Raw genomic sequence first — 26,270 nt, 5'->3', positions numbered from 1 at the left:
ATGTGGGTGGGAGGCACAGTTGTGGGAGAGCCTTATGAACTAGAGAGAGCAGGTCCCTATCTGAACAGATCGCGATGCGCATTATCCTGGGGGATAATGGGCAACGCACTACATGACACGCCATGAGAGGAAAATGTGGGGGATACCAGACACGCACGCACGACCATGTCTATCATGGTGTCGCAAACATGGAGGGGACACGACCACACATGGTGAAGCTTCTATCCTGGAATGTGTGGGGGTTGCGGGACCCTAGGAAGAAAAGACAGATTCTCTCTTACCTCGACAGACACGACATTAGCATAGCGGCGCTGCAGGAGACACACACTGACCCTAGATGTGCCCCGACCTTCGGCAGCCGGTGGGCTTCCAGCAGGGTGTTTTCGGCAATCTCCACATATGCTCGGGGCACGGCCATCCTGACCAAAAGGGGTACCCCCTTCCGCTGTGGAGGAACGCGGAGTGACCGAGAGGGCAGATATTGCATGATGTGGGGCACCCTCAGAACGCACTCGATCGTCATCGTTAGCTACTATGGCCCCAACATTGATAACCCTGACACACTGACTGCACTTTGGGAACAGATCCTGGACATCTGGGCCGGAGACTTCAATACGGTCTGCGATCCTGCTAAGGACAGGTCTTCTCACCTGCCCCATCACTATACACGCAGCCAGGGGACATTGAGGGGATTGTTAGAGGACGGTGGGCTGGTGGACATCTGGAGACACTGGCATTCAGAGAAGCGGGAGAGCACCTTCCACTCCTCTATACATGAGTCCTGGTCGAGACTAGATTACTGGCTTGGGTCCCGGGGGATCTGCCCGTGGGTACGAGACGTGGAACACCTGGCTCGCACGCTGTCTGACTATGCCCCGGTGTGCCTCTCTATGGCTGTCCCCAGCTTGCGCGCTGACTCCAGGGGATGGAGGCTGGCCCCTGAGGCGCTGCTGGATGAAGTGTTTAAGACTGAGCTAGGGGAGGCCATAACAGAATTTTTTGAGCTAAATAGAGGTTCGGTTGAGCGGGTGGGGACGGTATGGGAGGCGTTCAACGTGACCGTGCGTTGAGTGTGCAACTCCAAGAGTTTCGGGGTGTTGAGGGACATCCGGCGGCGCCTTCGACGGCTTGAGGAGGAGCTCAAAGAGCTTGAGGGGAACGTCTGGCAGACAGAGACCGGAGAAAGGAGAGCCAAATTGAGAGAGGTGCTGACCGAATACACAAACGGCGGACAGGGAGGTGAAATTCAGAGGGAAATACGCCCAGGCGCGACGCTACGGGGAAGGGGGCAGGCCTGGGAAAGCATTAGCTCAGGACATCAGAATGCCCCGTTACTGAATTTTACGCTGAGCTATACAGATCCAAGGGGATCAATGCAGCGGACCTTCCATGTGTTTTTTGGGGACATTACACTGGGGTACCTGGGAGACAGGCAGAGGGAGTTCCTATGTGAGCCTTTCTCAAACGACGAACTCAGGGAGGCGGTCTTTCAGCTGCAGTCTGGAAAGGCGCCGGGGCCGGACGGACTCCCGAGCGACTTTTAGAAACTGTGCATAGATCAGCTAGCCCCCGTTCTGCGGGAGGTATACGCAGAGGCACTGGAGGCGCAGTCTTTGCCTCGCACAATGAGAGAAGCCCTCATCATTTCCATTCAGAAGCCGGGAAAGCCGGCTGACAGGTGTGACTCATACCGGCCCTTGTCCCTTATCAATGTGGATAGTAAGATCCTCACTAAGCTGTTGGCTAATCAACTGAATCTTCTTATGAATAAGTTAATCTTGCCAGACCAGGCGGGCTTGATCCCCGGGAGGTCCACGTCGCACAACCTCCGCACCCTCTTTTCGATTATTCAGCAGGTGGATCCGCAGATACCATTAGCGGCTATATTTTTGGATGCCACCAAGGCGTTTGACTCGGTGGAGTGGGAATATTTGCACGCGGTGCTCTGCTGTATGGGGTTCCCGGTGGGTTTTTCTGCCTGGATCCAACTGATCTACACTGCTCCGGTGGCCTGTGTGCAAATTAATGGTCAAACGTCTGGGGCTATACCACTGTCTCGGGGCACCAGACAGGGGTGCCCGCTATCGCCACTGCTATTTGCCTTGGCGAAGGAGCCGCTGCCAGCTAAGGTGCGCCAATACCATCAGGAGAAGGCCTTGAGATGTCTGCTGCGCCCCATCCTGAACTCGCTGTACGCGGACGATGTCACCCTGTATGTCAAGGACCCGAAGCACATCCTCAGCCCGCTCTTACGGGAGTTTGTGAGGTTTGGGGGACACTGGAATACAGATCAATTGGTCAAAATCTCAAATACTCCCCCCTCACATCGGCTGTTGCCCCCTTTGTGGTTGACTACCCGTTGGAATGGTGCGACACTTCGGTCCGATACTTGGGCGTGACTTTTACCCTTGATAGGGAGGAATTGATTCGAGACAATTATGGGCGCGCCATCGACACACTACGCGATACAATAACGAGATGGATAGCAATGCCACTGTCCATTGCTGACAGGATTTCCCTAGTCAAGATGGTAGTATTACCTAAGTTTTTGTATTTCTTTTTAAACATCCCCTACCATCCAGGGCGATACTTCTTCGCTGCCTTGCGGACGGAGCTTCTGCGACTTGTTTGGGGTGGCAAGCAGCCGAGAATAAAATGGGAGAAGCTGGCAAGTCCGTACGCAATGGGAGGGCTTGAGCTGCCCAACTTTGAACTATACTACATGTGCGCGCAGGTGCACTATGCGCACTATTGGTTTAGTGGCCTGAAATACACTGCTCATCTGGCCACGGAGCATTGGCTGGCGGACCCTATTCCGATAGAAGGCGCGGTTTTGCAGCAGACACTGCAGCGAGAAAGCTCCCACAACTGTGGACTGCATGGTGCGCGCATGGCGAATGGATTGCAAGACAAATGCAGGCTCCTATGATCTACTCCCCCCGCTTGCCGCTTGTGTATCATCCCCAACTGACCCTCTTGCAGGAGGGCGTCTTCCAAAAATTCAAACGACAGCGGGGAATACAAACGTGGGGGGGATCTATATCAACACGGGAAATTTGGTACGCTGCAGCAGCTATGCGACGACCCACCGCCAACTGGTATGGAAACATTCCTCTATGCCCGTCTGCGAGCAGGAATATGGGCTTGCACCCCAGAATACCCGCAGGAGCCGCAGGTGCTTCCCCAGATGCACACGCTGCTGAGGGCGGGGACTGCGTCCCACTTGGTGTCCGTCCTCTATAGGTCCCTCTACGGGGAAATAAGCTCATCGCAGAGCGACGCCCGAGTTAAATGGTCGTGTGAACTGGGACAGGAGATCTCAGATCGGGAGTGGCTTTATTGCTGCACGCAGACAGAGAAAGTGTCTGCTAGTAGCAGACTGCGCATAACGCATTACAAGCATTTACAGCGATACTACTATACCCCTGCCCGCCTGCATCGGTATGGCCTGAGAGGGGATGCCAGATGTGATAGATGCCGGGCTGATGTGCTACATTTGGCCTGGGGCTGTCCGGCCCTTCAGGACTATTGGGGGCACATATTTGAAGCAGTTGGAAAAATGCTAGATACTTCGCTGCTGCCAACTCCGCTGATGGGCATATTGGGTTATACGGAACTGCTCCCGGTGGCACATAGGAGATTCGCTTCAATCTGTTTTCTCCTGACTAAATGGAAGGTGGCTTGTAGATGGGGTAGGGGGAGGGCACCTAAGTTCAAGGACTGGCTAGAAACAATGATTTTTTGTCGGGATCAGCTAGCCCTGTACTCTGACCTCCTTCCGACGGCTTCCCGACCTCGAGACATATGGGGCCCACTGAAGAGTTACTTGATGCGCACCCCTTTGGTGTCCGACGCAGCTCCCCCTGCCTCCCCACACAGTTAGACGACCGGGATACACAAGACTGGGAGTGCGAGGGTCTGGGGACCCCCTGGGGCACGGGCTGTGGGCGGGTAGCCTGTTGGGAATGGTGAAGTCCGGAGAGGATAGCGTAACCCGCTGGATGCTGTGGTGTGCTTGTGGTTGGGGCGGGGGAGAACGACCGTGTGGGGGAGGTGTCCCCTGCGGTGCCCACGCACTTGGGGCAGTGTTCTGATTGTGCTGGAGCTCTCTGGGCCACCGCTCCGTCTAAAATTCTCCACGCCGCTCTCTCTCTGGTGTTAGTTGCTAGTGTTTTCAATTTATTGTTTCTTTCTGATTGTGGGGGACTGCGCTCCCTTACTCCACTAGCCAGCGTGCCCTGTATTTGTTTCCAGACGCGGCCGGCCCTCTTGGGTTGTTGGCACCACGCTGTGTACAATGATGTTTTTATTCCTTTTCATACTGTAACACACTGCCGGCCACGGATGGTTGTGGGCATTATGCTGTGTATGGACTTTGCGTGTTCAATAACGGTTTTGGGAGAAAAAAAAAGAAGTAAACACTGAGCCAAACTACGCCACCTACCAGCGCGCTGAAGCAATGCTGTATAAACGTTTCCAGATGCAGTCTGGCGCCTGGGGATTTTCTAAAGGTGGTAAATCTGCACTTAGATAGAATATCCATCAGAAAAAGCTTGACTGAAGGTAAGCAACGTATTCTTCATTGCTGGATGTATATTTGCATACAGTTTTTGAGGTATATAAATTGAAAAGTTAACCCAATATGTACTACTAAAAGCCTTTTACAATCTTAAACCTTTCTTTTAACACCTTACCAGAGAGAACTTAAATGGCAGCTCACCAGAATTTCCAAATAATTACAAATTCTTTTTATGTTTTTTAGGTATCGGGCAAACTTGGTGGCAGCAAAAGGAAACGAATTGAATAAAAAGGTGCAGTTTATTCTAGAGCTGATGCGCGCGACATTTATAGTGAATTATGTTTCACTGTGATACCTATGTCTGTTAACATGATTTTGTACTGTTTAACAGTAAAGGGAAAGTGATGCAGCCTTTACAATGCAACCGTTGCAACGCATGCAGTTACATCGCATGCCATTGCAACGAAAAAGGTGTGCAGCAGTGGGTAGAAGGTGTTGGATTTAACTCCAACACCTTCCCTACTGTTGCACGCACTGGAGTTGGAATAGAAAATTAATCTATTCCAACTTCCAGCGCTCCCCCGACAGAGAATCAGGGCAAAGTTTGGCGTTGCAACGGTGTGTGATGTAATGGCATATGTTGTAACGTAACATATCGGGTCTACGTCTCTGGTTGCATCAGAGCTCTCTCACTTTCATGTTTTTTTTTCCCTTTGCTTATAGATCTGCTAGATGAGTTTGAAAATAAACCTGCGTTTTGACTTAGATGTGTTAGGCCTCTGCTCTTTTTTCAAAGTAAAGTAAATTCTTGTGGTTGAGAATTTCTCTCCAGCACTGGACCCGTTTTGTTTTCCATTGTTGATCAATAATTCAGCTGAAAAACCTTGTTGCAATTAACATAGTGGGATTATAGGTGTACAATTGAATCACTACTGTGTAGCCTTTGTCATATTCTTAAGACTGTCCAGTATTGCTATAGGCTTACACTTTATTTCCCTTGACCATCTTCAGAATTTACACAACACTTGTGCTAGGTTGTCCTTGGGAGAAAGTCCTGGAGATTTTTATGATTATTTACAAAAAAATTGCTAGACCAAATTCATCTACTGCGAAGTAAACCCGCAGGATCTAAATTGGAGATTGACGTTTATATTAAATTAGCATCTCACAAGGAATTTCAAAGCACTGGTCACCCTTCCGCAACACACCTGGGCAAGGAAAATCCTTGATGCTAAACTGAAGCCCTCTTTTGGCCTGCCAATGACATGATGAACGTTTGAAGGAAGCATGGGCGGCTGGTCCCTCTACTGCGCCCGCCACATCAACCAGAACATTGTTGATCATTTGTATCACTTCGGTTTTGTAGAAGGCGCGGAAATGTCATTCAACCATTATCTTCTGCCCCTGTACCATGGGCTTAAATATGTGACTATTTGCACCAGACACCTCAGTCAGCAGTGTCACAGGCTTCAATATCACATCCATTTCAGTTTAGGGGGAAAAGGCCTAGAAGAATGCTGTTCTGCTAACAGTCTAACATATTTCCAGAGGCTGGGAAGCAGTAGGCATTGCCTTTGGGCAATACGGAGGTCCAGGGAAGCCGGCTAGTCTACTCTGCATCCATTTACACCAGCACTGTCTTCCTCTGCTAACGACGAACCTATTGCATGCGGGGTTCAAATGTAAACTTTACATGACTGGACCGCCATTTTCACTTGAGTCCCGAGGCATCTCCAAAGCAGAGGTGTTTTGCACCGAGCAGTTCTTGGCATTAATGTTTAAAGAGTAAGCACAATAACAATTTTTGGCGGTGTGCACCACTCCATACTTTTGGCACTTAGTCATCTTGGCCTCCAGCCGACTATACTGTTAGTTAGGTTCTCCTCACACGGGCCCTGTTCTCCCGCTGGTGGAACTGACCTGACGGTTCCTCGAATGAATGAATGAAATACGTTTATAGAAGGTGCAATACCCGAAGGTGTCTTAGCGCTATACGGATCATAACGAGGAAAACCTTCTGGCAGAGCTCATTGATCTATTGAGTAAACAGCCAGCTCTTAAACTGTTTTCTGAATTGCTGTATGGTGGGTTGCGAGCGTAAGGCAAGAGGCAAGGAGTTCCATAGTTTCCCTCCACAGTAAGAGCATTCTTCCACCCGATTTTGCTTTGGTTATTCTTGGGACAGTAAACATTCGCGCAGAGCTCGATCTAAGCTTCCTACTGGGGATATACCAGGAGAACTGATCCCAGGACAGGCTGCCCTGGGATGTCAGCAGAGTCCACTGATCTCACCCTGCTGGGAGAGCGTGGATGGGCTCACTTGCAGCCCTGCACCCGGGCTTTTGAGAAGGTCAGGGGTGTAGCTTGGTCAGTAAGGTTGTTTTGTTTGAGCGAAATGGCGAATCTATGCGACACCCATGTTTGACTTTATTTAGATGATGGGGCATGTTGGAGGTTATGACGATAAACAAATTAAATCATAAGACACTGCCAGTTTCTGAGCTCCCAGACCTTCCTGCATTGCCTTCTTGCAGTGAACACTACCTTGAATTTCCCCCTTCAGACTGGTGGTGCATGTGCTCTCCGTGCTCTTGCCCAGTTTGCATTCATGTGGCAAAGAGTTAATACCACATTGTTGCAGTTAAGAGTTAATGCTATGCTCCGTATTGATGTTGTAAAAATCTGAGTATTTTGATTCAGTGCCACCATACTCTGTTTCATTTAAATATAATGTGTGTTTACGCACCGTGGCCCAATAACCCGAGTTTTAGAGCAACTGTATCCCTAAACGCACACTCATGCATTTAGTGGCACAGTGCAAAGGTCACATTTCTGTTTATTATTACAGCACATTTGACTGAGCAGCTGTTAAGAATAAACTCCCAGGCGAACTTAACAGGAGAGTCTTTATTAACCGGATCCTTCAGTGCCCGCTCACAGAAGCCACTCTCCAACATTCTAAGGCGAGCTTCATCTCAGTGTTCTAAGGTAGGGATATACCAAGGAGGGCAAGAAAGGGGGGGGAGAAGGGGAATAAGGGGGAAAAGGGGAAGTTACAACACACCTCCCTGCTAAAGGAGGACAAAACTAAAATGGGTGCAGCAGAAAAATATGTACCCCAGTAATAAGGATTGAGCAAGAGAATAAGTACACAACAAAATTCATAAATTGCAACAAACGAGCAGAAATATGGATACATAGAGAAAAGAAACATAGGAATTAAACTGTGCCAGAGCATAAAGAGGGAGTATCCATAAAGTTACATTTTATAGTCAGCTTGCCAAATAGGTTGTCGGCGCGGCCTCGACACCTTAGGATCAAAACCTGTGGTTGAAGGAATGTTTTGATTTTTCTCCACTGGGAGACGTGGGACCAATAACTGTTGAACAGCAAGCTATGTTGTCCATGCTCCCAAGTGCTACCGTCTTCCAACACTACAGTATTGTTGTGTACACGTCTTATCCTTAATTGTTTCGAAAATACGAAGATCTTGGCTCTGGACACCTTGGGTTTCTTGACAACTACCCATTGACCTTCTTTCCAACTCTTGTTAGATGTACCCCATTTAGTGTCATATCTGTGCTTATAATCTAGTTGGTGTTTCTCAACGTGTCTTAAAGCAGAATTTCTGTCTACCTATACAGGAGTTCCACCATTAAGCCAGTTGGGTGTGAGTTTAGAGCCAGGGTTCCTTCCCTTAAGAGAGATAAATGGGGAAACCCCAGTGACTGCATTAGGTGTCGTGTGATAAGACCACAACATTTTCCTAACAGCATCTTCAACCAGTTCGTGAGTGACCAAAGCAAGTTGAATGGTGTCCTTTAACATCCTGTTGGCCCTTTCCACCAGACCATTAGCTTTGGGACAGTAGAGCGGGGATTTGAGATGTGTAATGGATAGCGTGGTCATAAACTGCTTCGTTTCGTCTGAAGTGAATTGAACACCATTGTCAGTTATTATAGTACTAGGAATGCCTTCTTTCGAGAAAGCTTCTCTCAAGAATTCAATCAATGATGTGGTAGAAATGGAAGAAACAAATCTCATTACAATCCAGTGGGAATGATAATCAGAAACAACATGAATCATTGAGAATGCCCGAGTAGGTTCAAAGGACCAATTATATCCAGACCCAACTTGTCCCAGGGCTTGTTGGGGATTGACACGGGCAAAAGAGGGGATATCCGGATGACCTTGGTTTTGTCACAGGTTCCACAAGCCACACAATTCTTTACTCGGTTCTCAACTATGGAGTCCATGTTGGGAAACCAATAGTCTTGTCTGATTTTGCTTTTCGTCATGTTCCTTCCAGGGTGGCTTTCATGCGCAATTTGGATAATGCGCTCATACATGTCAGTTGGAGGAATGACTCTACTCCCCCTATAGACAAGGTCTTTTACGATAGATAATTCCTCTCTCACAAACAAGAACTTGCGGAGGGCTTCAGGTACGTCTTTTATGGTTTCAGGCCAACCATTGCGAATTGCAAAGCACAATGGATTGCTAATCCATTGTGCTTTGCACGCGTGGGTTCGTATCCCATCCTCGTCGCCAAAATGTTAAGAATAAACTCCCAGGCGAACTTAACAGAAGAGTCTTTATTAACCGGATCCTTCAGTGCCCGCTCACAGAAGCCACTCTCCAACATTCTAAGGTGAGCTTCATCTCAGTGTTCTAAGGTAGGGATATACCAAGGAGGGCAAGGAAGGGGGGGGGGAAGGGGAATAAGGGGGAAAAGGGGAAGTTACAACACAAACATTTTCACATCCTCACAGATTGCATTTAGCAATTACCTGTTAACTGGGGAAACTACTCCTAATAGTCAGGCGATCTCTTAATTATAATTTAACACAGTGCACAAATTTAACCTCAAGCATCCTGGTTTCGGTTTAATACATTTTGTTAAAATGAGTACACATAAAGAAATACCATGGCCTATGACCTGTGCAAATGTAAAACTATTCATTACTATTATTGTCGGCGGGGAGGCACGTCATTTTCAGCTTTGACCCTTACGAGTTATGACCCCTCCACAATTGTAATAAAAAACATATTACGTTGTGCATATCTGCATATATTCCAAATATACACATTGTGAGAAGGTGGCCTGGTGTATGCTGTCCACTAGTTCTAGTGGGCACCTTGTATCAGTCCAAACAACCCCTTATGGTGAATTGGTTAAAGACAACCTTTATTGAAAGCTATCCTAGTGGTAGCTATGGAGAGCAGCCTTCAGGCTAAGTCTTGAAGGAATGTAAAGCAGCTTGTTTTACCAGTCTATAATCTCTTGAATGATCAAATGAAAGGACAACCACACCAGGTATGTATTTAAAATATATGTATTTAGGATAAAACACACCCCTCTAGGCTCTTTATGAGACTGGAGTTCGAAGTACTTAATTTACAAGTTAGCAATCAACAGTAATAGCACAAATACACGTTTGGGCCCTAGGGGTGTAACAAACCATATACCAATAAAGTGGTATAAGAACCACGACTGAACTAGACACAAGGCCTAGAGCCTGTAGAATCGCTGGGACCCCAAGGAACCACCCAAGGTAGTGACACAGGGGACCCACGGGGGCTGTGTGCAGGGTGTAAACACAACCACGGGTTCCCGTTAGCTTCTATGGGCAATGTCGCGGTTGGAAATTTAAAGATTAGGGACACTTAGAATCGAGTCAGGACCAAACACTTTTGGACTTGAGAAATTCTAGGGCTAGCACCCACGGGAGCACCGGAGTACTCGAGTTACCTCACCCAGGGACGCCGGGTGCATAGGTGTCTTTTGGTGTCGGGTTGCGCCGTCGATTACAATGGAAGCTGGTGAAGAACTGCTGCATTCGTGAAGAGAAGTGTCCGATGAAATCCAAGCCTGGATCTAGGATGGAAGGAACCTGAAAGCAGAGGGGACAGAGTCTGGGTCACTAGCCAGTGACTGAGGGCAGGATGGACCAATGCCCACAGATGTCGGGTGCTTCAGGTGAGTTGACGGGTGTCTTGACTCTTCAGCCACGAGGTCCAGGAGGCGTCGACAAAGTCCACGAGCCGGATTCGAGCTGTCCCACGAACTCTGTCGAGTGCTGCGGTGTCGGCCACCAGATTGGACCCAACAAGCCTTGGCAACGGCAAGTCTCGTGGAAAGAGAAGGATGTCGGTGCAGACCAGCAAGGTCTGAGGGACTCACCCAGCGAGGGTAAGTCAGGGAAAGTCTGGAGCAACCAGGAAAGCCCAAGCAGAAGAGGAGTTGCCTTTGTGGGGACCCACTAGCCAACGGGCTAGCGATCGCGAACGATTCTAGAGCGGTCGCCCTGGAACCCGGCCCACGGGTCACTCGTTGAGTGGAGGCCAGAGATCTTCGGTGCAGTCTGTGCTCATGGCTGGGGCTACTCGGAGCTTCAAGGATGAACAGGAAGTCGATGTACCAGCAATAGTACGTGGTGCCCAGGGGTCTCGGTTCCTCGTCACCCCGATAGCCACGGGCCTCAGCTTTGCTGTGGACTCAGGGTAGCCTCGGAAGTCAGGAAATCCACCTCTGGTGATGCAGAGACTTCGGCGTCCAACGGGAGCTTCGGAATTGCAGACCGGACAGTTGTTTCTTTGGTGCCTGCCAAGCAGGGGAGTCACTCCTTGACCCAAAGGGAGATTTCTTCCGTCTTCTAGTCGAACTAGAAAGTCGAAGGTCCAGGATATATATTGCAGAGTTTCGTCCAGGGTAATCTAAAGTCGCAAGGACCGGGTTCCCATACTTATACTAAGTTTGGTGGTTGGACATACTCTAGGGACCCACCTATGGGAGGGTTTGGACAGAGGGGTGGTTACACCCATTTCCTTTGTTCAGTTTTGCGCCAGAGCAGGGGCTGGTAGCCCCTGCAACCGGTTTGAACTGGACTATGCACAGGGACACCAAGTGTGCCCCCAGTGCAGGACTTCAAAGCACCAGAGTGCTCCCGCCCAGCCCCAATACACACCTGCCTGTCTGGGGAGGTGGTCACACCTCCCTTCGACAGGAAACCTATTGTCCAGGCCTCCCCTGCCAGAGTTTTGGTCAGCAGCAGGAGTCCCGTGTCTGTGGCAGAGGCATCCATTTTGTGATGCCAGGGCTGTAGAAAGTCCTACCGGGTTAGACCAGTCTTTCCCTTTAGAAGGGTGGAATGCTACCCCCGCCGCCGAAACTGGCGGGGGGGGGGGTAGTTTTCCAAAGCGTTTGACACCAAACACGACATGTTTCCGTGCAGCCATCCCAAAGTTAGCATTTAGCGCGAGGTTATAATGCACTTAAGAGTATATGGTCAGGCTGCGCCACAAACAGCATCAGAGGAGGTACTCCGAACGCTGCAGAGGGGCTCTGCTCATGCAGGGGCACCCTCTCACATAAAAACTAAGCACTCTGCCTTCAGGATTGTTAAGGCCTACAATAAGAGTGACTTATAGGTTTTATATGTGTGTGCTATGGTAGTGATATAGGTAGCCGATACCACTGTAAGGTGTGCAAATACACCCTTACCCAGGCTGCAGTAGCAGACCTGTGGTGCCATTTTGGAGTGCTTCCCAGGGGTGGCATAATACATGCTTCAGCCCCTGGTAGGCCTGTGAGGTACCTATGCCCTAGGTACATAGTATACCATATACTAGGGGCTTGTATGGCTTTCCAGAATCCAATTAGATATGTACCTAATCTACATGCAAACCATTTTAGAGAGGAAGCAGCTAGGCTGTGGTCCTGATTAGCAGGGCCACAGCCAGACTAAGGTTGAAAAACAGTGAAACCCCAGCAAAAAGTGGGGGTACCCATGTGAAGCAGATCCTACTCTCCTACACACATCATGCACAGTCTAAACAAATGTAGCCAAATAAACGTTATTTGGAACAAGTGTACTAATAAAAACACTTAAAACGCCTTTACTATCAAAGTGCAAAGGCCAAATTCCTTATTAGAACATTGGAATGTTGACTGCTCTATTGTAAACCATGGACTGCTTTGGGCTTCTAATGGCCGATAGAAGCCTGGAGCATCAACTTTCCAATGTTTAACAAAGGCCTCCTGGAGCCAGAGGGGGTTGAAATCCCCTCTGACTCTGTTTTACAAATTAGAATATTCCACCCTCTAGGGGTGGAGTGATTTAATAGCCTTATAGCCCTTTATAGCGGGCTCTACCTGCAATAAAAGGCCCTCTCCCTTGTTAAAGACCCTCGTCGGATGCTGGTGCTGGCCTTTAATGGCTGGTAGAGCCCGCTACCTCTGCCCTAAGGTTATATTCGAACACTACAGTGTAACTGAGTTGAGAAAACAATGCTTATTAGGACACTGTAATGATAAGAGCTCCATTGAAGACAATAGAGTGTTTTGGGCTTCTAACTGCTAGTAGAAGCTTGAAGCATCAACATTCCAAGGTTTGTTCATAGATGTTTCTATGAATAAAGGTCTGCACGGACCCCAAGTGGATTTCAACCTCCTAAGGCTCCACTAGGCCTTTGTTTAAAATAAAATGTACATTCTGCCCTCTAAGGAGCAGAATGTTCTAAGAGCCGTCCGTAGCGGGCTCTACCAGCCATTAAAGGCCCTATTCTTTTGTTTAACGCTGGAGCGGGCCTTTAATGGCCGAGGCTACAATAGAACATTATAATGTTGAGCGCTCCATTGAAGATAATAAAGTAGCAAAGGGCCAATAATCCCTCATACAGGTCATTGAAGATAATGAAGTAGCAAAGGGCCAATAATCCCTCATACAGGTCTTCTGTTCCAACATTCCATTACTTGTTTTTTTGTTTCTCCCTGCCTATTGTATAACATTTTACCCTCAGTTGGTGCAATGTTCTAATAGCATTACGTTTCTTCTGCCTCCAGCTATACCAGTTGTTAAAGCCATCTCCCCCATTATGTTTCCTTGCCTGTAACTGGTTCGGGCTTTTATCAACCGTTATAGCTCTCGGTAGCTGGATGTGATGCTTAATTATCACCAAGATTCTGTTTTAGAATCAGATGAAGGAGGAAAATAACTTGGGCCATGTACTCAAAGCTTAGTTATGGTGGTTTGTTCTCACTAGACAGGTTGGTTTAACCCCTTTCGATCTGGGTATTAATATAAACATTTGTACAAGGGCATGACATCGACCATACAGTCTGATTTGGAGAGTGTTGTATGCTATTTATTGCAATTGTTGAGGGAGGATACGCAACAGTGGTTCAAATTGACAATTCTACCATAGGGATAAGAAAATGAATAAGCTTACCCTAAATATTCCTTAATAAACCCTACCTATATAAATTAGGATTAAGGGTAAGTATTTCTTTGTATGGTTGCTCCACAAAGAGAAGTAAAAAAGGTGCTCTACTTTTTGATCGCCCTCGGACTGTGGCCGCGGCCTGTTATATGTGCTTACGAACTTTCGGGAGCTTCTGCTTCTGGCTCATTTGAATGTATGGCGCTGCCTTGCTGGCTCCCGAGCTTTCTAGCGGCCAGCCCTTGTGGTTGTAGGCCCTTGTTTGTATCTTTTTAATGTGTAATAAAGGTTTCTTAAAAAAAAAAAAAGGTGCTCTAGAAAAAGTTGCTTGTGTAAGGTTTCAGAAAAAAAAGAGTAAGAACAACTATTTTATAAGTTATTTGACAAGCAGACTGTTCGTATACATTCGTTATCCAGCATAAGTTTGATCACATTCAAAATGAGGTAACTCTATTATTCAAAATTGCCCCTTCGTGTTACCAACAGACAATCCAGGCTGTAAGAATTGTTTGACGTTTTGACCCGGCAAACTGTGGGGGATGCAGGGCCAATCAAAGACTCAAATGCGGGTCTTCAGGGCAGGGGAACCATTGAAGCTGGGAAGCAACCTGGAAAATTCATCCAAACTGAAAGCTGTAGTATTTATCATATAGTAGAAGGGGGGCATCCAGCTCCTATCATAAAAAGGAATCAATCCTGAAGGAAATGGTCCTAATGGGCCTTGCAATGACATTGTTAAATTTAGATGTCCTTATTGTGAGTCACAACGGTGAAGTTAATTAATCATGTAGAATTGGACCTCCTTTTGGTCTGTATTTTTCTTACTGAAGGATTGGGGAAGACTGCTACCGTCCTGGTGAGGGAGGGACATCATGACTCACTTAAGGTTGTGTCTCTCGTGAGTCATGACCCTCCTCTCATTGCGGCTGATCATTGGATTGTTTTATTATTATTTGAGGCGGCACATGTGTTATCCGGGGTATGATTCAAGATGAAACCACTTCTATCGAGAGATTGAGTGACCCGGTCTCTTCATCCAGATGCGTAGAAATATCGTGGTATTATGTTTAACAGCTAAGCTTGCATATAACAACTGAACCCTAAAATAGGATATTGTTTATTAAACCATTTGAAGAATCAAGATGGCTTGGGAAGAGCGAATTAGTGAAGACGAGGAGCGGGAAAGAGGGCTTTTTTGTCAAGGCCAGTAGCAGCATGTGGATTGTAATGTAGCCCCAGGAGAAGACTTTTTAAACATTTTCAAAGTATGCATGCAACCGGGTACATTACTTTATTACATGGTGGGATCAGAAGACAACACATACATACAACATGGGATATCTGGTATTGGAGCGCTATTTTGTCCTTGTTTGGGCTTACAAAGGTTAGCTTTTGGAAGCGTACATCCCACATTTCTTCAAGTGTTCCACCCACACATCCCTTTTTATGTCATTGTATGGAGAAGAGAGGAGTATGGTATGAGAAACCAGTGTGTACAATGAGTGGACATGCATTAGAGGTATGTTAGAACGTGGGTCCTAGATACGTTTAAGAAAGGGCCTTTGAATTTTTGTTGTGTAATCAAATCTGTCTCCTCTGGGAAACAAGTGTCCACGAGTCTGGGGCAGAAGACACTATACATGGAGTGTGAGGGTCACTAATCTGAGTAGTCCACTATTGGTCACAGAAACTGGTGTAGAACATTCAATCTGAAAGTGACACGTTTGTGATAGATTCCTTACCTTAGAATATCCCCAGGGGTCAGACTGGATCTGGAAAGCTTTTGTCAGCAGTAATCCTGCGCGTCCGAAGGTGTCGTCGTGCAGCTCCGCGTACGTCGCTGGCGTCGTAGTCGCCGAGATGACGTTGTCGGTGCTACTTAGACGCGCCCACGCACACTGACGTCAGTTCTTTCTTTTTTCGCGCCAGCAAGCGCAGATCCGAGAGAAAGCGGTATTCGTAGTTAATATTTGACTTGGTTTCTGAGTCTTGTTTTGTCAAGAAATAGACTTCTGGTGCAGTAGAGATGCCCGGGTTCAAGTCCTGTAGGGACTGCTGTCGGAACAAGTCGGTGGCGGACCCGCATGACTTGTCTCTTCTGCTTGTGGCACGCCCATAATCCCGAGACGTGCCCCGATTGTCGGGCCATGGTGCCGAAGGCTTTGCAGGAGCGTTCCTGTAAGTTGTTGGAGGCCCGGTAATGGGTTCCGCGCCACTCAAGGTCCCGCTCCCGTGGGAGGTCGAGGGACCAGTCGCTGAGCTGACACAATCGTTCGTCGGAATCGGGGACAGGTAAGTCTAGGTGCCATAATAAGTCGAGGAAGCGGCGTCGCTCTAAGTCTACCCCTCACCGGTCGCGGGACATGGTGGAGGGGGCGGATGGTCACTCCCCCACAGCTCCGATCGAGCCTCCGTTGTTGCCTGTGGCCTACCTGCCCTTCCCGGGACTGGGCGCGACTTCGGAAGAAATACAGGGCTTCCTGTCAGCCATGGGTCGTTTATTTGCCCCATTGGGGCCCTCCGGTGCGCCTTCGTGCCCCGTGGACCTGTTTGGTGGTTCTGCCCCGTGCCGCCGCTTTTGGCCATTGCTACGATGGCCAGATACCCTGCGGCGCCGTTGGCTCCGGCCTCGGCACCGCCTCCAGCATCAGGGCCGACGCTGGACACTGCGCCGTTGCCCCTGGGCCCGGACTACGTCAAGCTTGGATTGGGCTATTATCCTCCGATTCCTATTCCAGGGGGGGAAATGATTTATGCCCTTTCCCCGGGCTCCTCGTCCTTACCAGCCTCCTAAGCAGCCGGTGGACGAAGGGGAGTACTGGGAGGGCGATGTGGAGAGTCCTGGTGATCTGGATTTCTCGCCACACCCTGGTACGCTGTCCCCTTCTTCTGTAGCTACGGAGGAGGTTGGGTCCTTTTCTGTGGTGTTGTGTAGGGCGGCTGAGGCTCTTAACCTCGAGCTCCCATCGGTGCCTGTCAGGACCAATCTCCTGACTGAGGGGCTGCAGCCGGCGACCTCCTCGGCGGAGCCGCTACTGCCCTTTAACAACGCACTTACAGACATTCTGTTAATACGGGGGTGGCGTGACGCCATCGCCCGGCCCCGGGTGACCCCGGTTTTCTCACACAACACCCAACGCCTGAGAGTCTGGTTGTCCAGGCCTCTGCCTCTCCAAGCGCATTCCCTTCCCCTCCTCTGGACAAGGAATCAAAAACTTAAGCAGTTTGGGAAAAAGATTTTCACCTCTGGCAGTTCAGGTTTGCGAGTGGTAAATACTGCACGCCTTTTGGGCTGCTATTCACATTCTGTGTGGGACCCAGTGGCATAGGTGCTGCCTCAGTGTCCGGCAGAAGCCCGGGCGGTGCTCTCCCAAGCCATTACCGAGGGGAGAGATGCTGCGAAATTCACTATCCGTTGTGGTCTTGACACCGCCGACTGCCTCGGCAGGGCAATTTCCGCCATTACGCCTGGCTCAGGACAACTGGCTTCTTCGGGGATGTCCAGAACACTCTGTTGGACATGCCCTTTGATGGAACGCGCCTCTTTGGTGACAAAGCGGATAGCACATTGGTACGCTTTAAGGACTCCTGGGCTACGGCCCAGTCCTTGGGCCTTGCCACCACGCGCACTCCCTTGGGGTCTGATTTTCGCTCCTTTCGGGGTCAGGGTATAGGCGCCCAGACGCAATCCTTTCAGAGCCGCCGGCCTGCGCAGCAACATTCTCAGCTCAGCCGCAGACAGGGGGGCCCGCCGCGGTGAGCCACGCGGCCAGCGTGTGGGTCAGTCCGCCACTGCCCTTGCCACCAGTGCCTCAAAACCTTCCTAGTCCGGTGTTTCAGGCCCACCACACGCCAGTGGGTGGCAGGATTCGCCATAACCTCATCCACTGGCGCACCATCACTTCGGACAGGTGGGTTCTGCAAATAGTCCAGAAGGGCTACTCCCTCCCCTTCGCCTCTGCACCTCCAGCCATGCCACCTCAATACCACCGCATGTTGGGGGATCACTTACCACATCTTCAGCAGGAAGTTGCAGCCCTCTTGGCCAAGGGGGCCATCAAGCGCGTTCCGACGCCAGAAGTAAGTTGTGGTTGTTATTCCCACTACTTCTTGATTCCAAAGAAGGACAAGGGCCTGCGTCTGATCTTAGACCACCGGAACATCAATTGCTTCCTCCGGAAGGAGAAGTTAAAGATGCTAATGTTTGCTAAGGTCTTGTCTGCCCTTGACCCGCAAGACTGGATGTTAGCGTCGCACTTGCAGGATGCGTATTTTCATTTCCCCATCCTGCCGGCCCACCGGCGTTACCTACGGTTCAAGGTAGGCCACGAGCACTTTCAGTTCACCGTGCTCCCTTTCGGCCTTGCCAGCACCCCTCGGGTGTTCACGAAAGTGATGGTGGTGGTCGCAGCTCATCTGCGCAGATCAGGGGTTTCAGTCTTCCACTAGATCGATGACTGGCTGTTGAAGGCGGGCTCGCCCCAGGCAGTCGTCTCCCACCTCCAGACTATGGCCGACCTCTTGCATTTGCTGGGGTTCTCCATCAACGTGCCAAAGTCGCATCTGATTGCCTCTCAGAAGATTCTCTTCATCAGACCGGTTCTGGACACGGCGCAATTTCGGGTTTATCCTCCCGAACAGCGAGTTCAGGACATTCAGGCTATGATTCCGATCTTTCAGCCCTTGTCCTGAGTTTCGGTCTGGAAGACACTGAGGCTGCTAGGCCTCATGGCCTCCTGCTGATCAATCATGCCAGATGGCATATGCAAGCTCTGCAGTGGGACCTGAAGTTCCAGTGGATGCAGCATCAGAGATACCTGTCTGACTACCTCCAGATCTCGGAGGGTACTGCCGAAGACTTGCAGTGGTGGCTCACGGACCAGCGCTGGGTCAGCGGCAGATCCCTCTCCCTTCCACACCCGGAGCACACAGTGGTGACTGATGCGTCCTGGGATGGGGCGGCCACATGGGAGAGGCAGAGATCAGAAGCCTCTGGTCTACGGCGAAGTCCAAGCTCCATATCAATTTTTTGGAGCTCAGGGCAATCCGACTTGCACTGAAAGCATTCCTTCCTTCTGTCCAGGGGAGAGTAGTGCAGGTGTTCACGGACAACACCACCGCCATATGGTACTGCAACAAGCAAGGCTGGGTGGGGTCGTGGACCCTATGTCAGGAGGCTCTGCACCTCGGGACATGGCTGGAACGCCAGGGCATTCTCCTGGTGGTTCAACAGGTTCTTTGAACGTCTCCACTTCTGGTTACCCCTGCACAGGCTTATCACGCCGGAACACTTCCGAGTATCCGTGCACTTTACAAATGACCGATAACATAACAGGGCGGACGAACTCAGTCGCCGGTGCATGCTGGATCACGAATGGCGTCTTAACTCTGAGGTGGTGCAAGGTCTCTTTCACAAGTGAGGAAAAACTTGGTTAGATCGATTTGCCACCGAAGAGAACGCGCAATGTCAGCAGTTCTGCGTGTTGGAGTTTCCAAGGCGGCACTCGCTCGGAGACGCTTTGTCGCGAGTGGAGTTGCAGTCTGTTGTACTCCTTTCCGCCTATACCACTTCTACCCAGAGTGCTGAAGAAGATCAAACATGACCGGGCTCACGTCATTCTTGTGGCGCTGGACTGGGCTCAAAGAGTTTGGTATCCCGAGCTACTCAGTATGAGCGTGGATCCCCCGATCAGACTGCCTCTTCGGAAGGATCTGCTGTCGCAGCAGCAAGGGGCGGTTCTCCACCCAAACCTGTCCAGCCTCCACCTCCTTGCATGGAGATTTAGCGGCGACAGTTGATTACTTTCAACTTGACTCCTGAAGTCTGTAATGTGCTTCTGGCAGCCAAGCGTCACTCAACTAAAACTGTATACGCCTGCCGGTGGAACAAATTTGTGGCATGGTGCACAGCGAAAGCTGTAGAACCCATTTCTGCACCTCTTTCTGAGGTCCTATTGTTTTTTCTCTCTGGCCCAGCAGGGCCTCTGCTCTGGGCACTATTAAGGGCTACCTTTCTGCTCTTTCAGCCTTTCTCAGGCTGCCTGATCAGCCCTCTTTTCAAGTCCCCTGTTCTCTAAGGCATTACTCACGTTTTCCCTCCTATTCCTTTTGTTATGACTCAGTTGAACTTAAACATGGTTAACACGTACTTAATGTGCGCTCCCTTTGAGCCTCTTCATAACTGTCCTTTAAGGTTATTGACTTTGAAAGCTGTCTTCCTGGTGGCTATCACCTCCGCTAGGCATGTGAGTGAACTCTAGGCTCTTTCATGCAAACCTCCTTTCCTGGCGGTTCATCCGGACAAGGTTGTGCTTCGGCCACGTCCCTCCTTTCTACCAAAAGTAGTCACTGCCTTTCATCTGGGGCAAACTGTCACTCTGTCCACTTTATTTCCACCTCCGCTCCCTTCCAGAGCGGAAGAGAGGCTCTACCATCTGGACCCAAAACATGCGCTTTCATTCTAGCTCAACCGCACACAACCGTTCCGGATGGATGACTAGCTCTTTGTTGGCTACGTGGGTGCACAAGAGAACTACTATCTCCTGCTGGGTTGTCTTGTGTATTCAAGCCTGTTACTCTTTGGCTAAAAAGAGCCTCCTGTAGGGTTGCGCGCCCATTCCACCAGGGCAACGGCAGCTACTACGGCATTGGGACACGGTGTCCCATTGCAAGACATCTGTCAGGCGGCCACGTGGGCCTTGCTGCATACTTTCACTAAGCACTATTGCCTTGACAGTCCAGTCCGGAGAGACGGCCTCTTTGGCCGTTCGGTTCTCCGTGACTTTCTGGTGTAATCTCACTTCGCAGACCCACCACCGGGGTTGGTATTGCTTGGGTATGTTTTCTAAGTTAAGGAATCTATCACTAACGTGTCTCTTTCAGATTCACAAGTTACTTGTGTAACGATACATCTGTAAGAGACATTAGTTAGTGATAAATTCCTTACCGCCCGCCCCTCCTCCCCGTTCTGCGAACTGTTCTCTAGGGTTCGTGTCATCCTTTCGGGGCCCTAGTTCTATTGCGCCAGTGATTGGTCTCTGGCATGGCTCTGCGTTCCTGGCGCGGAAAGTTGTGTACAGACCTGTCGTAAGAGCACGTGGGCGCGTCTGAGTAGCTTCTACGACGTCATCTCGGCGACAGCGACGTACGCAGAGCTGCACGACGACGCCAACTGACGCGCAGGGGTACTGCTGACAAACGTTCCGGATCCAGTCTGACGCCTTGGGATATTCGAAGGTAAGGAATCTATCACTAACTAATGTCTCTTACAGATATATTGTTACACAAGTAAGTAACTTGTGCTGTAATGTCAATGCAACTGTCTAACAGTTGTTAAATTAGACGGGGATGAAGTATGAAGGAGAACCAGCTCCTCCTTAAGTAACATTTACCTAACTATTCCTGTGCTCAGTGAAGAATGTGGAATTTAATCAAAAGGCGTGTTCCAGAAATTCTAATTAACTTAATTGTCTCCATAGGACAAGATGTGTTTAAACATCAGCAGTCAAACCTTCCAAGAGTATAACCAGTATGTCTCTGCTATGGTTGGGTGCCTTTGGACGTCGAATGCTTTCCAACAGGATACTCACCCACAGGGTATTTTCCTACCTGCTGATGTCCTAGAAAGAACTGGAGTTCTCAAATGTAGGAACAGCTTTAACATTGTACATCACCCTGCATTAATGGGTCATGCCCTTCTCTTTCTGCAGCAGGTAAGCACATTTGCTTCATTTGCACAAGTGTGTTTACTGCTTTGTCAGGCTTGTTTGTTTTGCAAATAAACAAATTTGTGAAAACTGCAACAGCTGTATTGTTATACTTGTAATATTATTTCTGTAGTAGGGGATCTCTGTGTATAGTCATAATCTAGTGAATAGTCCCGCCCATGTGCGTGGACCCCGGAGCAATAAAAATCATCTCTTAAGTTGTCAAGCCATGCAGACCTGCATCTACACTTAAGAGATGATTCAAAGACAGAAAATGCAGCCTATATCCACAGGCTACACTGTCCAGTACTTCAACTAGAAAATTCCACCAACAGCACTGCCTGCCCAGCTTTTTCCACAGAGAAAAACCTGCCTCTACCAGCAAAAGCCTCTGAAATGATAGAGAGGGAGGAATGGACAGACAAGCCCCATAGGCTGCCATTATGTGGCTCAGAACAGGATACTGTGCCTTTAAGAAAACTTTCCAGAACTTTTCCAGTATCCCAGAATGCACAGCAGGTCCCTTTTACTTTCAGTTCTTTTTTCCGGCTCCTGCAAGCAGGACCCTGGAGCATTGAGCTCTCCCTTTTCAAGGGTTTATTTGGAATTTGTTCACTTTTCAAGTGCTTATTAAGTACCTTGTTGCCTTCCTTCTTGTGTGTGCTCTGTGTTGTCAACATGCCTGGCTTGTTTGACCAGTGCCCAGAGTGCGAGAGAAAGAAGGCCAAGTCGGACCCACACAGGGTGTGCATCGTCTGCCTTCCCAAGTCCCATGTTCCAGAGGAGTGTGACATTTGCCAATCTTTCTCAGCCAGGACCCTGAGAGAAAGGAGGAAGATCAGGCTCCAAGGCCTGGAGGACAGAAGGCTGAGGGCACAAGGTGGGTTAGTACGGACTGCTTCTGCCCATGCTGAGGCCCCTGGAGGGCTCCCCAGGGGCAGGAAGCCCAGCAAACGTCCCCATTCTCCGTCTATTGCGTCGACTACGGCGTCGAGGGGGATGGCTGCAGTCTGTTCACCGTCTTCCCAGGGCTCTGGGGAGTAACGGCGTCGACGCTCGCCGTCTAGGGAGCTGAGCAGTCCGCCGTCGACGACATCATCATCATCATCTTCGTCGACGCCGTCGACTTCTCCGTCGAGTCATCGGTGTCGAGACCAGTTCCGGCGTAGGCGCTCGCCGTCGAGGCGAGGTCGCCGTTCGCCGTCGGCAAAGAGGAGAAGGTCACTGTCGAGGGGATCCTCGATGTTGAGGACCTGTCGGAGGCGTTCGCCGTCGAGGAGGCGTTCGCCGTCGAGGAGGCGTTCGCCGACACCGAGGCAGCGCAGGAGGAGTCCTGACGCCGGGAGTCCCTCGGGGTCACAAAGGAAGAGAACGGAGTCACCGGGCTCGGTGTACTCAGTGGTGTATACTCCTCCTCCTCCTCCTCCGGGGGGTTCCCTTCCACAAGGACATTCCCACGCGGAGTATCGTGACGGATGCGTCTCTCCACGGCTGGGGATTGCATTCCGGAGACTTACAGATACAAGGAAAGTGGTCCCTGTTGGAGTCGACGTACCACATCAATTTCGCTGCTTGTACAGACGGATAATACAACCACGATGTATTACCTCAACAATCAGGGGGGGTCGAGATCACGCACTCTGTCGCAGGAGGCGCAGTCGATCTGGCACTGGCTTCTGGCCCGAGGACTGACGATTACGTCCACGCATCTGCCAGGTGTGCAGAATGTTCAGGCAGACGCACTGAGCAGACTGATTCAGGAAAACCACGAATGGGTCATAAACGACGAAGTACTAGGGGACGTCTTCGCAAGGTGGGGGACTCCAGACGTTCCTAGTGGCCATTACGTTGGCCCGCCGGGTGAGTGAACTTCAGGCGTTGTGTTGCCAAGAACCTTATACGGTATTTCATGCTGCTAAGGTTGTTATGCGTACTCACCCTAAATTTCTTCCTAAGGTTATATCTGATTTTCATGTCAACCAGACCATAACTTTACCTACGTTTTTTCAGAATCCTTCTTCTCCAGCGGAAAGGTCTCTACATTCCCTGGACGTTAGGAGGGTGTTGAAGTTTTATCCTGATAAGACCAAAGATATTCGTAGGTCAGACCAATTGTTTATCAATTATGGATCAGTCCGGACCGGTCTTGCTACCTCCAAACAGTCCATCTCCTGGTGGATTGTGTCCTGTATACAATTGTGTTACCAAAAGGCTAATAAGACCTTAGGGGGTAAACCTAAGGCTCATTCCACCAGGGCCAAAGCTGCCACGACTGCTTTGCTGCGTAATGTTCCGATTGCAGAAATCTGCAAGGCGGCCACTTGGAGGTCGGTCCATACCTTTGCTGCGCATTACTGTCTGGACACGGATGCCAGGGCAGATGCTCAGGTTGGGCAGGCTTCGCTGCGAAATTTGTTCGCACAGTAGTGGTATTATTTTGTAGTCTTCTCCACCGCCGTTTTGGTGTGGGGATGGACTTGCCATTCTATTCACTAGATTATGACTATACACAGAGATCCCCTACTACAGAAGGAGTAGTTTCTTTTCTGTAACTCCAGTTCTGTAGTAGGGGTATCTCTGTTATAGTCATAAGCGCCCGCCCTTCTCCCCGGTGGAGAGATAAATGTTAATGTAAGGAATGCTACAGGTCTGGCGTGTTACGCCTTCAAAAAGAACTGAAAGTAAAAGGGACCTGCTGTGCATTCTGGGATACAGGAAAAGTTCTGGAAAGTTTTCTTAAAGGCACAGTATCCTGTTCTGAGCCACATAATGGCAGCCTATGGGGCTTGTCTGTCCATTCCTCCCTCTCTATCATTTCAGAGGCTTTTGCTGGTAGAGGCAGGTTTTTCTCTGTGGAAAAAGCTGGGCAGGCAGTGCTGTTGGTGGATGTTGGTGGAATTTTCTAGTTGAAGTACTGGACAGTGTAGCCTGTGGATATAGGCTGCATTATCTGTCTTTGAATCCTCTCTTAAGTGTAGATACAGGTCTGCATGGCTTGACAATTTAAGAGATTATTTTTATTGCCCCGGGGTCCACGCACATGGGCGGGACTATTCACTAGATTATGACTATAACAGAAATACCCCTACCACAGAACTGGAGTTACAGAAAAGAAACTACTCCTTCTCCCTGTCTTTAGCCTTTGTAATATTTACGAGCCAAAGTAATTTCAGAAATGTTAATTATTTAATCTGATAGACTGTTAGTTGCAGATTCCTTACCTTAGAATTTCCCCCAGGCGTCAGTCTGGATCCGGAGATTTTTTTCTTCAGCAGTAACCCTGTGCATCGTTAGGTGGTGTCGGTCGGCTCTGCATCCATCATTGGCGTTGTGGGCGCTGGGATGATGTTGCGAAACCTACATTGACACTGCCCATCGTCAGTTCTTTATTTATTTATTTTCGCACCAGCCCAGCGCAGATCCGGAGAGAGCTAACATTTTAGCTGACTTTTTAAAACTTTTTGTTGAAGACTCCTGGTGTGTTGAGGATGTCCCAGCGAACGACAGGCTTCAAGCATTGCGGTTCCTGCCACCGGAGGATGTCCCTGACAGATCAGCATCTAATGTGCCTTTGGTGTCTGAAGTGCGACCACGACCCGAAGTTGTGATAAGAGTGCCAGGCCATGAACCCGAAGGCTTTGTGGGAGAGGTCCTGAAAGCAACTGGAGGCCCGGCGCTCGACTCCGCATCGCTCTCGTTCGAGGGGAAGATCTTGAACGGTCACAGAGCCCACACTCCTTGCACTCGAAGTAGTCCGGGAGGTCTTCGGGTAAGTCAGGGACATTCAAGAAGTTGAAGAAGCACAGGTGTTCTTCGACTGCAACGTGGGATCCCAAGCATCGTTGCTTGAAGGCTCTGTCTCCAGAGCCTACTAGTGGGACGGCTCTACGCCTCCTTCCCTTTCTGGGAGCCGGAGCGTCTCCTGCCCGAATTTAGAAGTTCTAAGATGCCTTGTATCTCGTATTTGGGCAGCCCGGTGCCGCCTGCGTGCCTTCGTGCCCCAAGGAGTCGGTTGGGGGTCCTGGGACTTTGACGCGGTAGCTTCGGCCTCAGCAGGTACCCAATGGATCCAGGCCTGGATCCGGATCGATGCCAGTCGATCTCACTGAACCCTCCCTGACATCGATCCAGACGACTACTCTACTGGCTTCGACCGTGCCCCCAGTCGTCAGCGACGACATCATCCCTGAAGTGGACACTGAGCAGGCCCGACTCCTGAAGGGACCTTTGTCCCTGTGTTCATTCCTGGTGGTCCTTTTGGGCCAGAAGGTAAGGAAGAGGACTGGGAGGGGCCGCTGGACCCTTTAACTTACCAGCTTGAGGAACCGGACTGGAGAATGGACCTGGGTGATGCCAGTGGTGTGGACACTTCCCCTTACACTGGCCTGCTTTCTCCTCATACCGTGGCTACGGAGGAGGCAGCTTCCTATGCTGTGGTGGTGAGGAGGGCAGCTGAGGTCCTTGGCCGCTGTATGATGCATGTCGGGACTAACCTCCTGACAAGCTCTGAAGCCTTTTTGCCGTTCCATGAAACCCTCAAGGAAGTCCTTCTGAGCACTTGGTCCAAGCCCAGCAAGGGGAGCCTGTGGCTAGGACAATTGCCTGCCGCCACAGCCCTCTCTGGGTGACCCAACATTCCTGTCCAAACACCCCTCCCCTGAGAGCTTGGTAGTCCAAGCCTCTTCATCAAAAGTCGCTTTCCCTTCTGCTCCCCAAGATAGGGAATCCAAGAAGCTCGACCATCTTTGGAAGAAAATGTTTTCTTCCTCTAGCTTGGCATTGAGGTCGGTGAATACAGCATGCCTCTTGGGCCACTACTCCCA

At 49.8% G+C, this 26,270-nt stretch overlaps 1 protein-coding gene across 7 annotated transcripts in view; it reads left to right on the top strand.

Annotated features, from left to right (window-relative positions):
- Positions 1 to 26,270, top strand: part of CENPI (centromere protein I) — a 708,963-nt gene that overhangs the window by 487,095 nt on the left and 195,598 nt on the right. For 6 of the 7 annotated variants that reach the window (XM_085607721.1, XM_085607716.1, XM_085607717.1 and 3 more), the window contains 2 exons: positions 4,763 to 4,811; positions 21,220 to 21,453. In XM_085607721.1, coding sequence (XP_085463847.1) covers positions 4,763 to 4,811; positions 21,220 to 21,453 — 283 coding nt within the window. The remainder of the gene's footprint in view (positions 1 to 4,762; positions 4,812 to 21,219; positions 21,454 to 26,270) is intronic. The other variant, XM_085607722.1, reaches the window with a different exon arrangement.

The sequence above is a fragment of the Triturus cristatus genome, chromosome 5_2 (genome assembly GCF_964204655.1).
Source record: "Triturus cristatus chromosome 5_2, aTriCri1.1, whole genome shotgun sequence".
NCBI classification, from domain to species: Eukaryota; Metazoa; Chordata; class Amphibia; order Caudata; family Salamandridae; genus Triturus; species Triturus cristatus.
The sequence above is the reverse complement of the archived record's forward strand: the minus strand, read 5'-3'. Positions and strand labels throughout refer to the sequence as shown.